This window comes from Cherax quadricarinatus, chromosome 82 (genome assembly GCF_038502225.1).
Source record: "Cherax quadricarinatus isolate ZL_2023a chromosome 82, ASM3850222v1, whole genome shotgun sequence".
NCBI classification, from domain to species: domain Eukaryota; kingdom Metazoa; phylum Arthropoda; class Malacostraca; order Decapoda; family Parastacidae; genus Cherax; species Cherax quadricarinatus.
In genome coordinates, this window is record NC_091373.1 from 7566009 (window position 1) to 7582588 (window position 16580).

General features: G+C 40.5%; 1 protein-coding gene across 1 annotated transcript in view; it reads left to right on the forward strand.

The window, feature by feature from the left end:
- Positions 1-326: 326 nt before the first annotated feature.
- CenG1A (Centaurin gamma 1A) overlaps positions 327-16580 on the forward strand; it is a 675383-nt gene continuing 659129 nt past the window's right edge. Inside the window, exon 1 of the mRNA XM_053797287.2 lies at positions 327-616. Coding sequence (XP_053653262.1) covers positions 445-616 — 172 coding nt within the window. The 5' untranslated portion in view covers positions 327-444. The remainder of the gene's footprint in view (positions 617-16580) is intronic.

Consider the following 16580-nt stretch of genomic DNA (forward strand, 5'->3'; position numbering starts at 1 on the left):
GTATGCTGCTATGTATGACGATCTATGTAATTGTATTTGTGTATAACTGAATAAACTTAAGAGAGAGATAGAGAGAGAGAGAGAGAGAGAGAGAGATCTTCCTCTCCGGGCCGAGTTGCCACTTTTAAAAAGAGCGCCGCTCGCACAGAAATCACATCAAGCTCAGAAGTAAAGTGAAAACGATACGCAATTGAAATCAATCCTACTAGCAGCAATAGAAAGTTATTCAATCTAGATTTCAGCTATAGCATTATTTATTTATGAGGTGTGTGTGTGTAGGTGTGTAATGTTTACAAAGAAGCTGGTGTGACTGAGCAGTAGTTGCGAGCCATCTTTGAGGGAGTGTTTACGTTCAGTCAGCTCTCGCAGAAATTCAACCCAAAATCCCCCACAGTGAATACAATGCCTTGTGATTTTGTGAGATGATACATAAAGTGATTCAAAATGAATACCCGACATGTACAGCCGTATTTAAGCAGTTCTTTGGCAATACGCCAGGAGATCCAGAGATTCGAGTCTGTTCACCCTAGCATCTATGCTATTTACGACATAATAGAGTTGATTCCAGACCCTGTATTAGCCCAGCAAATCCGTGAACATGTCGTCTGTATTGAAGGTAAGGCGTGCGAGGCGTTAATAAGTGCAGCAGGTGTTTTAAACACAGTCCTGGTAACACTTAACACAGCACTAACACTCCCTCTTCTAAGTTACTCCCGCCTCTTTTTTTAAAATGATCAAAATCTCTCCCTTGCTATCTCTCTCCCACGCATCACCAGCGAGATTATAACTCGTCAAGATATTCGCATTTTAAAGGGAATAGATGGGCACATAGTTGAAGATTTAGTCTTTAAATACTGAAGGTGTTTCTGAGGTGAAGGGTATTTGAGATGAACCTGTCAGACGTGTCTGGTGGAGGCTGCACCTATGTCTCTCTCTCTCTCTCTCTCTCTCTCTCTCTCTCTCTCTCTCTCTCTCTCTCTCTCTCTCTCTCTCTCTCTCTCTCTCTCTTTCGTCCCTCAAGGGAGGTTCCTTGACGCTGGTGAGGGCTCTTGATCTTTGGAATTGGAGCTGTGGTTTAGTTCCCTGAATTAAGCCTGAATACCTTCCGTCCTCCCCCCCCCCCAATGCGCTGTATAATCCTACGTGTTTAGCGCTCCCCGTGATTATAATTATATAATTCTCTCTGATTCTAATACTAACTCACTCTGGAGTCTTGTTCTCTACCTCACACTCTTTTTCTCCTTTTCTATTATCTTTATCGTTTCTCACTTTCCCTCTCTTCTACTTTTCCTCATTATCTCGTGCTCCTTTTTCTTATATTTTTCCCATTTCCTTTTTTTCTAATTTTCCCCTTTACTCTTTTCTCTATTTTTTCTTGTTTTTCTCATTTTCTCTTGTTTTCTCTTTCTCCTTTTGTTTCACTTTTTTCTTTCACTTTGTCTTTTTTTTCTACCTTTCTCTCATTTCTTTATATTTTTCTCTCCTTTTTTTTCTTTAACATTCTCTTTTTTTCTAGTTATATTTTTCTTCACTTTCTTGTTCCCTGTTTCTCTTGATCTTTTTCTATTTCCTCTTTCTCTTTTTCGTGTTTCTCTCTACCTTTTCTCTTTCTTGCCTCTTTCCTCTTGCTCTCATCTCTTTTTACACATGGTTAAGTTAAAAGGTCCTCTTTTCTCTCCTCTCTTTTTCCTCATCTCCTCTATTCTCTCTCTGTGCTAGTTAAATCTAGAGTAACAGAATGACCTCTTTTAATATGATTGAATAACACTTTAGGTAATCATGTTCAAACAATACAGTAAAAGGTGGTTAATTTTTGTTCACTGTGTATTATCTTATATAATTTAAGCATTCTATTAATATTACTACATCTTTAATGCACAATAATGATGGGATACAAAATTGTAATTTTTTTTGCACCTGTGTATTTGTGTGTGTGTGTGTGTGTGTGTTTCAGGGTTGTACCATGCTCAGAAACAAAAGGTGTTTCACTTAGTACCAGCTGTAAGTGCTAAAAACATTGATTTTCTATTAGTCATAAATATAGGATAGACCTTAATTTGTTTCACTAGTGCAAACTCAGTACAAACCCCAAAGTACACTGTTAAAGGTGAACCCAAGTACTAAAAATGCTTCACTGGTACCAGTTTCAAATACTAAAATTGTTTTATTTAAAATGATCCTCAAGTGTATTGTTGTACCAAAATTATTTCTTTGAATAAAGCACCAGTCACAAAATATTTTTTTTTAACTGTGAGTCCAAACTATTAATGTCTCAGTGAGCACAATGGAAATAAGTAACACTGACTTCTTTTTGGGGATTATCCTTCCTGTATATATTCTGTATAATTTACCATTGGTGTAAGAAGGCACTAATAATGTGGCTGTTGCATTTGTATAAATGTATAACAGTTTGTAAACCATGTATATTGAACCTAAGTTTATTATTATTAGTCACTTAGACTCAGTTTTACCGACGTGTGTGTGTGTGTCAGTTTGTGAATATTTGCATAAATTACCCAGTTCAATGTTTATTACTAATGGATCATTTAAAAATTATTTGAAAGGCGCCAGAAAAGCATCTGGATAATTACTGAAGTTGTAACAAAAAAGCAAAGGATGCCAGAGTGAAAGAGTTAGCAATAAGAGACTAGCATAGCAAAGGATATACCAAACATTAATATCTGTGGCATTCTACGACCCTGTTATCTGTAACCTGTAATGGTTCTTTCCCCACAACCTGGTCTCAGACAGCCCATATTCTTGTTTTTACCAAGATTTTACTTGTAGCTTCAACTACATGACATGTATAGTTATATTTGTCAGTAATAATTTTATCTGAAATGTTCTTAATGTTAACCCATGAGAAAATACAGTTGGGGGCTAAAAAAAGGGAATATTATTTTTTTTAATCATAAGGAATCACTAAGCCAAAAAGGGTCAAGATTTTTAAACTATAAAGAATATTACTGTATGGTCATTTAAAGGTACATATATGCCATATGATAGACCATAACAAGATTCAAAGACCTGATTGGATTACCTTTTAAGTTTTTACTGTGCCCATTTTCTTATGGCTTACTTTACAGCCTCATAAATTGAAAGCCAATCATTGAATTGATTTTTTGAAAATACTCACTGGATTTACCACTCCCAAATCTGTTTATAAGTACGTATCAATATTAATGAGAGTAGAATATCAGTTATTTTTTACTTTTGAAACACAAAATGAGGCTAATTCTGCATTTTTTTAATTTTTAGAGAGTGTATTTATGGTATTGGATTTGTAGAGATCTTTAGGAGTGTATCTATTATGAACTGAGGGAGCACTTAATTTTCGTGTGAAATGGCAAAAACAGGATTTATTTTTCTAGGGATATTATACAATGTCGTGATGGATGTTGGGTTGGGTTTCATTATTATTATACACTGGTATTTGGTGTTACAAATGAGTGTAACAATATTTAAATTAAATTAAAAGTTATATTACTTGTATCATTTTGCAAATATCAAATGGAATATTATATTAAATTACAATACAGGGTAATATAAAATTTTTGCCATTTTGTAATTTGAAGCATGGATTCACGTTTGGCCTTTTTAAAACTTATTTCATATATTTTTAGTCAGGGAATAATTAATAATGCACCATAATAAATTATCTGCAAGTATGTAATAAAGTAGGATTGTTAACATTGTCATATAATGAACCCCATTTTGGTCATTTTAATAAAATAAGCTTGTTTGAAGATCCATGAAACTACTAAATGTAAAGTAAAGTACACTAGAATACAGGAGGCTCAGGGGAGATGATCATAGCATAAAATATCCAGGGGAGGATTAGGTTCAAGGATCGGGAGCCAGAGAGCAAACATGGCAGCTAAAGATGCAGATTAGCCACAGGCATGTAGCACGAGAGCAAAGATGGCAGCTAAAGATGCAGATTAGCCACAAGCATGTAGCACGAGACAAAGGTAAGGGAGGCAAACACCAATACAGTTGCAAGAGTAGTCATCATGAAAACTGGAGAGAGAACTCAGCAAAATTGGTCAGTAAGTATTGAGAGGCAGGATCAGGAGCTGTGGCTCAATACCTGAAAAGACAAGGCAAATACTGATCTTATTCAGTCTGCTATATGATGTTACAGATATGTATGATAGCACTAAAAAAAAAAATTGCTCGATACGGTGTAAGCTGTCAGTAGCACCATAAGCTTTCAACACGATGTTGGTATCGTTGTATTTGTCTTTCATTTCCCTAATTGCACATTTTATAATTTAGAGTGCTTTGTTGGATTATGTTCAGCTTGTTATTGCTGTAATAAAGTTGGTAGAATTACCGACAATATGTAAAGTAAAAGGACACAAGTGCAACTAATGTGACATTTATTGTGGCAACGTTTCGCTCTCCAGGAGCTTTATCAAGCCATTACAAACAATACATGGACACAGAGGGTATATAAAGAGTGACAAAAGCAATGAATTCGTACATGTAAAAGGATATAAAAGCTATTACTTGGGTAACATAAAAATAGGTTGGACAAATATAAACTGGAATGAGGCAGGTTGTTTCAGTGTTCACTCTCAGTGCTTTTGTCACTACCACTACTACTACTACTACTACCACTAGTGAACATCGAAATGGTACCTCACTAGTATTCACCTCACTCTGAGCCTTTATATACCCTCTGTGTCCATGTATTGTTTGTAATGGCTTGATAAAGCTCCTGGAGAGCGAAACGTTGCCACAATAATTGTTATTGCTGCTTTTTATCATTAATACATAAGAATTAGGTGGACTGTACAAAGTTTTGCAGCCTCCCCTCCCCCCCACACTGCATTATATAAACATGTATTTTGAGTATCCAAATTGATGTCAGTGTTTGTTTAGTTAAATTAATGTAGCGCTTGTAGTTATACACAATCAGTAATGGAAGCTTTCTTAAAATATTTCAATATTCTTTTGACTTCACTAAAATTAGTTCCCCTCGCCTGTAAGTCGAGTCTACCTCTGCAGTGTGGTTCTGTAATAAGAACATAAGAAAGGAGGAACACTGCAGGAGGCCTGTTGGCCCATACTAGGCAGGTCCTTTACAATTCATCCCACTAACAAAACATTTGCCCAACCCAATTTTCAATGCCACCCAAGAAATAAGCTCTGATGTGAAAGTCCCACTCAAATCCAACCCCTCCCACTCATGTACTTATCCAACCTAAACCTGAAACCACCCAAAGTCCCAGCCCCAACAACCCAACTAGGCAGACTGCTCCACTCATCAACCACCCCATTCCAAACCAACACCCTCCCACGTCCCTTCTAAATCCAAACTTATCCAATTCAAATCCACCACCGCAGGCTCCCTCTTGGAGAGACACCCCCAAGGCCCCATCAATATCCCCCTCATTAATACCCATCTTCCACCCACACACCTCAACCAGGTCTCCCCTCATTCTTCGTCTAACAAGTGAATGTAACCGAAGAGTCTTCAATCCCTCTTCATAAGGAAGACCTCCAATGCTATGTATTAATTTAGTCATCCTAGCACTAGAAATCTTCCTTATGAAGAAAGATTGAAGACTCCCAAGTTACACTCACTTGTTAGACGAAGAATGAGGGGAGACCCGATCGAAGTGCACAAGCGGAAGATAGGTATTAATAAAGGGGACACCAACAAGGTCCTGAGGACGTCTCTCCAACAGAGAACCCTGTAATGAGTGAAGATAGGTAAATTGGGAGGTTTAATGAAGGAACTGGCTGGTGTTAAGTTTTGGCTAGGGTCAAGTAAACAATAGAGGATATGTATTCTTGGTTTCGTGACTTCTACTAGCCATAAAGGTTGCCTAGATATATCTCTTCATTACCTTTGTATTCGTTATTGATTCAGGTTGAGCTTCATGGTGGGTGGGGCGGTGGACAAGATTTTCATTAGTATTCCTGCATTCGTGCGCTTTTCCCTAGACTCGTGATGCTAGTGGCCAAGACAGTCACAGCTGACTGTTGACATCACCCGTCATACATGTCCTCTACTTTCACGGTCAGCAAAGTACATCTCCACCAGCAGCTGAACACACGCCCACAGCTGCTGCTACTAACTTATTTTTTGGTTTCCCATACAAGTCCCCTTTTTCTTTATATATCAGAATGATCAGTCCTCCCCTTTCCTGGTGAACGAAACGTCGGAGATGAAGAGTGCTAAGTCAAAAAGGTTGTGTAGACACATTTGTATTTACAACGAGATTGTAATTTCTCAAATTTATTGTTTACTGAAGCTTAAATTTAATAATATATTTTTCTGTTGCTGAAAGTCGTGCCTGTTATTTTAATGAATACACAAGCTAGAGTTTAAAATTAAAATTCAACGAGGCCATACTAGTTAGCTACCTTTTTTCATTTTACCTCGAAGCTCTCTTCGCCACCGCAAATTGGACAAGCGCTGGAGGCTTTGATATTTATATATAATTTTTTTATATTTTTTTTTATAGGCTATGATAGAATTGCTAAACAAAAGCACAGATTCAGAATGGGCACTTTTAATGAGACATTTCACTTGGATAGTAAGTTTTTCCAAGTCTGTAAAGGGTGCACGTATATGTGGGTCAGCGGGCCGCCAGCCGCAACGACCTATTTGACCAGGCAAACGTTGCCACAATAAAATGTCACATTAGTTGCACTTGTGTCCTTTTACCTAACACCATATAAGAGACGCGGGTGACCTGAGCGTTTGAGCATTTGTAATAGGGAAATCTAAGAGGGTTTTGGAGAACAGAAAAATTCTTTATCCCTGTAACCCTATTACCATATGATGTCGGATGAGTCAAGTTAACGCTGATGTCTTTTGGACTACCTGTGTTCTTCGAATTGCTGGTGGAACACCCAGCTGAGTTTGCTGGTAATCTTCAAAACTTAGGCAGAGGTGAAAATATTGTGTTTTTTCATCGGTGTTCTTATCCCAAAGTCTGCTTATTCCTTGGTTGTGTAGGTGTTCATAGTAACAGAGGTTGGTTAGGGATCCGTACTACTGAAACTGGAACTGTGAAGGTGTTCTTGGGGGCTCCCGGACAGATGGCCGACGGACATTTGGCCGACAGACATTTCACCGACGGACATTTGGCCGAACGGACATTTCACCGAATATCAGATAACCTAACTTATCCTAACATAACCTATCCTAACCTAACCAAACATATCCTAGCCTATCCTAACCCAGATATCCGATATTCGGTGAAATGTCCGTTCGGTCAAATGTCCGTCGGTGAAATGTGTGTCGGCCAAATGTCCGTCGGTCGTCTGTCCGGTTCTGGGCAACAAAAGGTTGGCTAGGAATCCGTACTATTGAAACTGCAGCTGTCTGAAGATATCCGTGGCGTAGAATGGAGGTAAACTCTAGTCTGTTATTTTCCTTCCGACGGCTGTTGGAGCAGTGTCGAGACACAGTTGATAATTATATTAATGCTATACAGTACCGACAAGTTGATGAATTTACCAGTACACTGTTGAGAATAAAATTTTGCTTCTCTAAGGGTTACGATGTAATCAGTCCATCAGCCCCGGAGAAAAAGTATTTGAGGTGGTCAGTCCCTCAGCCCGGAAGAGAGTTCAGCTTCGTGGTCTGGAAGTGTATTTGACTGAAGAAGCCTACAGGGTAGGTGAAACGTTCCAACAATAAAGATACCCATCTGTTGTACGTCTTAATCACCAAGGATAAAGGAATTTTTAGCAGGCTCAAGCCCTCTTGCTTGACAAGCAATTCCACCATCATCCTATATACTAATTGTAAATTAATGTGTGTTATAATGAGTATTCCACTTGCAAAGAAAGATTCATACACTTGACTAGCTATCACTTGTCATTGTGACAAAAATAAACTTAAAAGCCAAACTATACGTGTGATATACCGGTGATCGGCTTCTAGGGTTCTTTCACCCTTGCAACCCGGCTTGGGACCAGGCTTCCTTGTTGACCAGCTGGACAACCAGGCTGTTGAAGCTAACAGCCCACAGGCCCACATGGCCATCACAGCCCCGCTTATCAAGAACTTGCAGGGGAAATATAAAGTGGCTAGGCCACGTATTCTCTCTTGCACATCTTCCTATATACCAGCAATTCTTTTCGCTGCTCCATCTTACCCCAGTTTGGTGAAAGCAGACCGCCGTCTTGCTGATTTGGCACTTTATGTTGCAACTGGTTCAATTTCCTCTTCCCATTTTACGTTTCCTATTTAATTTACTCTATACAAACTTTAATGGTGTGTTTAGGCAAGATTTGCACGTTTATTTTGCGGTGGTTGATGTGGAACAGTTGGTTGTGTGTCCGGCCGGGTAAATGTTTGCTCTGTTTATAATCGTTTGGATTATGTTGCCGTGAGGGAGGAGGTGATGGAGAGAAGGTTATTTGTGTAGATGAAGAGGAATATATTGAAGGACGGGGAGAGGGAAGGATAAAGATGGAGTCAGATGGTGGTACGTGAGAATATGTCATAATACTGTTGCGATTTTTTTTTTTTATTCAGAATTGGGTAGTTATACGTCAGTTATGTACAGCTACCTTATTTTATACGAGAGTTGCATAGTGGGAACAGAAGCTGTCTATGTTTTCCTATCATGTTCTATCTAATAGGTTTCGTACATGAGGTAATGCTATCTGTAAGCTAGATTTCAGCGAGGCAGTAAGGATATCATCAAGCATTACATTTAGGACTCAGTAGGTACGAAAGAGACAAAAGGGAGGGGGAGAGAAAAAAAGAGGGAGGAGAGTGAGAGAGAGAGAGGGAAGGAAAAAGAAAGAGAGAGACAGAGAGAGAGAGAGAGAGAGGCTGCTTATCATACGTGGGATGGGTTATGAAGTCAGTCTGCTTGAGATAAGACTTTTACATCATTTGCCTAGTAGAATTCAGAAAGTGTGTTAAAGGGAAGTGCTAATGTGATACCATGCTAGGTGGTGTCAGATGGAGGTTATGTAGACAGGAGCGTGTGATACGCTCGACTGTCACTCATGATGGTGTTTACATAAGAAGGAACGTTGCAGCAGGCCTACTGGCCCATGCGAGGCAGGTCCAAGCCACCTACCGACTTAAGCCACTGACCCAGCCTAGTGAAGTCCAGGTCACATCCACTTAAGGAGAACGGTATCAGACCTATTAGCACAAGCTAATCGGGTCCAACTCACACCCACCCACACCCTTTCATGTATATATCTAACCTATTTTTAAAACTACACAACGTTTTAGCTTCTATGACGGTACTCGGGAGTTCCACAACATCCACAGAAACTGCTGTGACAAGTGTAAAAGTCTTAAGAGGAAACTGGACAAGTATCTTCACCAGGTGCCAGATCAACCAGGCTATGTTGGATATGTGGGTCAGTGGGCCAATAGCAGCAACAGCTTGGTTGACCAGACAAGCACCAGACGAACCTGTCCCATGGCCGGGCTCCGGGAATAGAAAGACTCTCGGAACTTATCAAAGACATAATAGGTTCTCATGATGTTCCCAAGTGTGAAAGTCCGCTAAGACCAACCGACTCCTTTTACTACGACGTTTCGTCTAGGATTGGATCAAGTCCCATTCTGGGCAAAACTTTTTAATAAATGTTTTCCTGCATAGTGTCTCACTGTTCTGTTAACTTACGCCATCTAGACCCCTTGCTGTCTTCTAGACGAACTTATTGATTTCTTTAGCTCCTTCCTGATCAGCGTGAGGATAGCACCATCAGCCTTATTTATCAGCCTATCAACTTAGAGGCCTGATCTGGGACACCTGGAGTGTACCTTGAGGGTGTTTGGTGGGGGAGGGGATGTCAACGCCCCCGCGGCCCGGTCTGTGACCAAGCCTCGCGGTGGATAACCTGATCAACCAGGTTTTTACTTCTGGCCGCACAGAAACCGATTTACGAACCACAGCCCGGTTGGTCAGGTACTGATTTTAGGTGTCTGTCCAGCTCCTCCTTGAAGACAGCCAGGGTTCTTTATTGGTAATCCCTCTTATGTATGGTGGGTGACAGTTGAACTGATTAGACTATAGGTAAGATTCACAGATCAAGATTCTCCACCATACCATAGAAAAAGCATGGAAATATAGCTAGGCCAATTTATATAGTGCAAAATAAAAAATTAGGTCAGTATTAAGGCAGCTACCTACCCTAAATTTACCTAACTTTTATAAGAATTTAAGTAATAGATTTACTGTGTTTATATATTAGAGGAGAGAACAGATGATAAGAGACAGTTTAGTATTACTTTTCGGGGGACTTCCTACCCTATACAAGTTGGAAACCAGGTGATGGTGATTATCTGTATAAGTGTATAGGTGATGAATTCTAGCTCTTGGCTCCCCTTAAGTACTGACTAAGTTTGGGACAGAGAGCGTGGGACGTTTGAGACACTGACAGACAGCCCCACACACACACACACAACGTTTTTTTTAACTCAATACCTCATAAGTTTCTTCATGGCGCCGTGTATATCCTGTCTTCCACACACACTCCTTCCCGTCACGTAACCTTAACAAATAATTTGAACTTTAATATAATTCCTTGGACCACCGGGTATTTCCGATTCATATAATGGTTATTACGAACACAAGTGGTAGTCTGATGAGCTGTAAGATGGTCTTAACGAAGTCAACAAACACAACACTTAGCATGACAGAGTCAGGGCAAGGTAAACAAGCAGGGGTAGATGGCTCGACCCATGTATTCCTTCACCAGCATATACACTATGTACAATATTAGTTAAATAGGAAGTCAAACTGAAATTGTATAAATCAAGGGCACTTAAAGCAGTAGTCGTCACGACCAATGTCTGTAGAAGTCTGTCTCTTAGGCAGGTAAGCTGAAGTGACATCACTTCGGCTGAAGTATCGGGATTCCACGTGATTGGCGGATTGAACAGGACAGTAAGCATAACAATGGGACCCTGGAACTGCTACACTCCGAACTGCTAGTTCACTGGTCGCGAGGGCATACCAAATGGTTGTGTGACGACTGTGGAATAAAATGCAGCATATTCAGCGCACGCCACAATATTACAATATATCCAGATGATTTAACCTGGCCTGCAGCCGTGCATCTCGCACACTGAAGCGAATTATTTTCTTTATTACCTTGTGACCATATTAGCGCCCTGTTTTTTTCCGGAATAAATGAAAAAGTATACGTTAAACCAGTTTATCTAAATCTTAATTTCTCTTGATTATTTTTTTCCCCGTCGGAAGAGCGCCGTCCACATAATTATCTCACAGGCATTCACAATTTAGGTTCACTGAGTTATATACTGAGTTCAGAGTCATGTTAGTAGGCAAAGGAGGTAGTATTTTGGGTTCTGACTTCTGCAAGGTGTCAAGTGCATCCTGTGTCTTTGGTCTGGGATTACAAGTCCAATATATAAGCTATATAAACATTTTAAAACAGTTTTTCTCTGTCTCAGTCCCTTTATATTCCTTTATAAACGAATCAAGACGAGGGAAGACATAAAACAAGATATATACGCAAAGAAGGCTATATGATTTTTAATCTCAGTGTATATACTCTGAAATTTTTCTTAATTCACATCTTAGATATTAAGGTATTCTTGATGTTAGTTCTGTTAGTGATTCTGAGAATTATCTCACCCACGCCCCGGTGTCAAAACTCCAAGGTTGGAAAGGAAATATTGCGGTATTAACAATTATCAAGAAGCACATGAAAGTAAATGTATATTTATACTAAATATAAACAGAAGTTCGTAAGGTTTAATTGTAATCTTATCTGTTCACGAGACAGAGATCTGACAGAGTACAAAACACCTTGACGAGTTTCCATTTTTCACACTCATTTCACAGGGCAGTATTACTGCACCTCCCTGGATGGTTGCTGTCTACCAACCTTCTACCTCGTATGTAGATAAATGGTTCAGAGAACCGACAAGTTTGATAAATTAGACACAAGTGTTGCACATGTGTCTAATTTATCAGCCTATTACCTCCTGGACAGGACACGCAACTAAGGTGCTTCCAGCTTAACAAAACTCCCAGCACACCATCTTACGTGGTAATCACCAGCCGGCAATCAAACAACTCAATTCTAAATAATGGACCAGCAGGTCGACCGCAGCGCTTAGCTACCCACTTCATGAGATATATGATTATTGTTCTTACCTCACTCCGTGTGTATATATGTGTAAAAAGTATCCCCTGTGTAATTTATGTACAGTTAGTCTTTATGACCCTCGTATTATTGATTGGTTTAAAACAGGATGTGGACGGGGAGACAGCGTCTGGGGAACTGAGGTACTGTGGAGTGATAACTTCCTGGTTCACCTAACAAATTAATTGTCACTTTCCCGAGCCTTAGAGCAGAGGCTAGCTGAGCGCAATATCCGCATCTGTTGATGTTTCAATAACTGCAATAGTTGGATGTCCATGCGCAGTGTACAGCAAGCTTTTATTGGGGTAACGTTTTGAACGGAGTATAGCTTTTATCAGACCATGATAAAGCTAGCTCTAACCGAGCGAAACGTAGTTCTGGTAAAAGCTTATTCTGCACATTAAGGCCTTTTATTGTGTTGGTTGTCTTTTCCCTTCACTAAAGAGAGGGAAAGGGGAGGGTGCCATGATGCTGGTGAAGGGCCCTTGATTCATTGGATTGGAACTATCCTCCCCTTCCTCGGATCGAATCTGATTATCTGCCATGTCTCAGGCACTGTATGACTATTACAGGCTTAGCGTGTCGACTGCGCGCAGATCATTAATGATCCATTTCACCTGCACACTGACCTCTAGAACAATGTAATCTTTAAAACAACTGGAGTAAATACTTCATTGTATATACTACAAAATATACATCAGTTGGTGTATACCTTTGGTGTAGCCCAGCCATGGGCCAGGCTCGTCTGGTGCTAGCCTGATCAACCAGGCTGTTACGTGTGTGTCCCATCACCATGACCATTATGTAAACAACACTCTCAGTGCAACCTACCTCTGTCACCTGAGCAGTACCTGCCCGAGACGGAAATGACCGGAAGCTTGCACCTGTCCCCCATTCCCCAAGTCGTCACGGCCCGCCCGGAAGATTGCACCTGCCCTGTCAGCCCGGCCGCCCGTCCACCCGCCTGACCGAGTTTTTATACTGTAGCTATTACCCAGCTTTCTTGTGCTCGGGTAAGGTGGTGGTGGTGTGGCTGACTCAGGTCGGTCACCTTGCTACACCTGTTGTTCGTGTGTCGGCCACTCAGCGTTCTTGTCGGACTTGTCAACATGGAAGAATATTTGATGTTATTTGTGCTTATAGGTCTAATGCAGTGCTCCTTCCTTAAATGGATGTGACCTGACCTAACTTGATTGGGTCACTGACTTGGACCTGCCTCGCATGGGCCAGTAGGCCTGCTGCAGTGTTCCTTCTTTCTTATGTTCTTATTTCCAAGGTAAATACACGTGTCCACGGTGCCCCGTAGCAGTGTCCCGCAGCAACTTCCAATAAATTAGACACATGTGCAACTCTTGGGTATCTTTATTAAGGAAACGTTTCGCCACACAGTGGCTTCATCAGTCCAGGAGAAGCCACTGTGTGGCGAAACTTTTCCTTAATAAAGATACCCAAGAGTTGCACATGTGTCTAATTTATCAACGTGTCGGTTCTGTGAACCATTCATCTACAAAAGTGTGATAATTTACGCATTTCAACTAAAAACTGAGGAATGTCAAAAAATGCTTCAGACCCCCCTCTGAATCGTCGAAAAGTGCAATAAAATAACATTTTAGCACATTTTTCTTATTCTTTTTATTAAACCTTTTGGTAAAATAAAAATGTCGACTATAATACAATCCTTTATTCATAGAACGTGTTTAATATGTCCATCAGTACACATGTCATGTATGATAATTGTACTTATGTGTACCTGTACCTAAATAAACTACTTATGTGAATGTGGACTAGATAACCGGTCAAGTATTACGAGTGATGGTGTTACGTGCACTATACAAGTGATGGTGTTACACTATACAAGTGATGGTGTTACACTATACAAGTGGTGTTACGTGCACTATACAAGTGTTACATGCACTATACAAGTGGTGTTACATGCACTATACAAGTGTTACATGCACTATACAAGTGGTGTTACATGCACTATACAAGTGATAGTGTTACACTATACAAGTGTTACATGCACTATACAAGTGATAGTGTTACACTATACAAGTGGTGTTACATGCACTATACAAGTGTTACATGCACTATACAAGTGGTGTTACATGCACTATACAAGTGTTACATGCACTATACAAGTGGTGTTACATGCACTATACAAGTGATAGTGTTACACTATACAAGTGTTACATGCACTATACAAGTGATAGTGTTACACTATACAAGTGGTGTTACATGCACTATACAAGTGTTACATGCTCTATACAAGTGATAGTGTTACACTATACAAGTGATAGTGTTACACTATACAAGTGTTACATGCACTATACAAGTGATAGTGTTACACTATACAAGTGTTACATGCACTATACAAGTGTTACATGCACTATACAAGTGATAGTGTTACACTATACAAGTGATAGTGTTACACTATACAAGTGTTACATGCACTATACAAGTGATAGTGTTACACTATACAAGTGATAGTGTTACACTATACAAGTGTTACATGCACTATACAAGTGATAGTGTTACACTATACAAGTGATAGTGTTACACTATACAAGTGTTACATGCACTATACAAGTGATAGTGTTACACTATACAAATGATGGTGTTACGTGCGGTGATACACTATGGTTCCAGACTTGCGGAACACCTTGCATTGTGTTGTGACTCATTTATCTTTCATTGGTTTCACTGGCTCTGTAAAGTCATTACTTCACTTGTATGACTCACGAAATCGTAGTGTTGGTCTGGAGTTTTACGACTCTGACCGCGGGTTCAAACCCCACCCGTGGTATGGTTCACTCACTGGATATCTCGTCCACATTTATGTATTAACTTATGCATGTATGCATTGATGTATTAATTTCATAATTATAATGTTGTAGTTTTAATTTGTTGCGGCAGCCAAGGCTGTACCTTCGATATGTCTGTACCTTTTTAAGTTCTAAGTTTTTTTCTTCCGGAGTCCGGCCAGGCTCGTTTGGGGTTTGCCTGGTCAGCCAGGCTGTTGCTGCTGGTGGCCTGCTGTCATACATATCCACCACAGCCTGGTTGATTTGGCACCTGGTGAAGAAACTTGTCCAGTTTCCTCTTGAAGACTTCTACACTTGCCCCAGCAATGTTTCTGATATCTGCTGGTAAGATGTAGTCGATATGGTTAATGACGTATACCTGGAGGGTGTTCCGGGGGTCAACGCCCCCGTCTACCTGGAGTCTACCTGGAGGGAATTCCGGGGATCAACGTCCCCGCGGCCCGGTCCACGACCAGGCCTCCCGGTGGATCAGGGCCTGATCAACGAGGCTGTTACTGCTGGCCGCACGTAATCCAACGTACGAACCACAGCCCGGCTGATCCGGCACCGTCTTTAGGTATCTGTCCAGCTCCCTCTTGAAGACAACCAGGGGTTTTCCCGTAATGCCCCTTATTGCTGGTGGGAGGCTGTTGAGTGGGCCCCGGACACTATTGTGTTTTCTCTTAGTGTACCAGTGACGCCCCTACTTTTCACTGGGGGTATGTTGCATCACCTGCCAAGTCTTTTGCTTTCGTATGGAGTGATTTCTGTGTGCATATTAAGGACCAGTCCCTCCAGAATCTTCCAGGTGTAGATTATGATATATCTCTCTCGCCTGCGCTTTAGTGAGTACAAGTCAAGTGCTTCCAGGCGCTCCCAGTAGTTAAGGTGCTTGATGGAACTTATACGTGCAGTAAAGGTTCTCTGCACATTCTCTAGCTCTGCAATTTCACCTGCCCTGAATGGGGATGTTAATGTACAGCAGTATTCCAGCCTAGAAAGAATAAGTGATTTAAAAAGGATCATCATTGGCTTAGCATCTCTTGTCTTGAATGTTCTCATTATTCATCCTATCAGTTTCCTAGCAGATGTGATAGTGGCATTGTTGTGATCCTTGAAGGTGAGATCCTCTGACATTACCACTCCCTCTTTTCCTCTCTGTTGTGTGATTGGAGTTTGTAGTATACTCAGTTCTAGTTATTATTTCCTCCAGTTTTCCATAACGGAGTAGTTGGAATTTGTCTTCATTGAACATCATATTGTTCTCTGTTGCCCATTGGAAAACTTGGTTTATATCTTCTTGGAGGTTAACAGTGTCCTCAATGGATGACACTCTCATGCAGATCCTAGTATCGTCTGCAAAAGATGATACAGCGCTGTGGTTTACATCTCTGTCTATGTCTGATATGAGAATAAGGAACAGGATAGGTGCGAGTACTGTGCCTTGTGGGACAGAGCTCTTCACTATGGCAGCATCTGATTTAACTCTGTTTACCACTACTCTTTGTGTGCGATTGGTTAGAAAGTTGAAGATCCATCTGCCTACTTTGCCGGTTATCCCTTTAGCACGCATTTTGTGTGCTATTACACCATGGTCGCACTTGTCAAAGGCTTTTGCAAAGTCTGTGTATACTACATCCGCGTTTTATTTGTTTTCCAGTG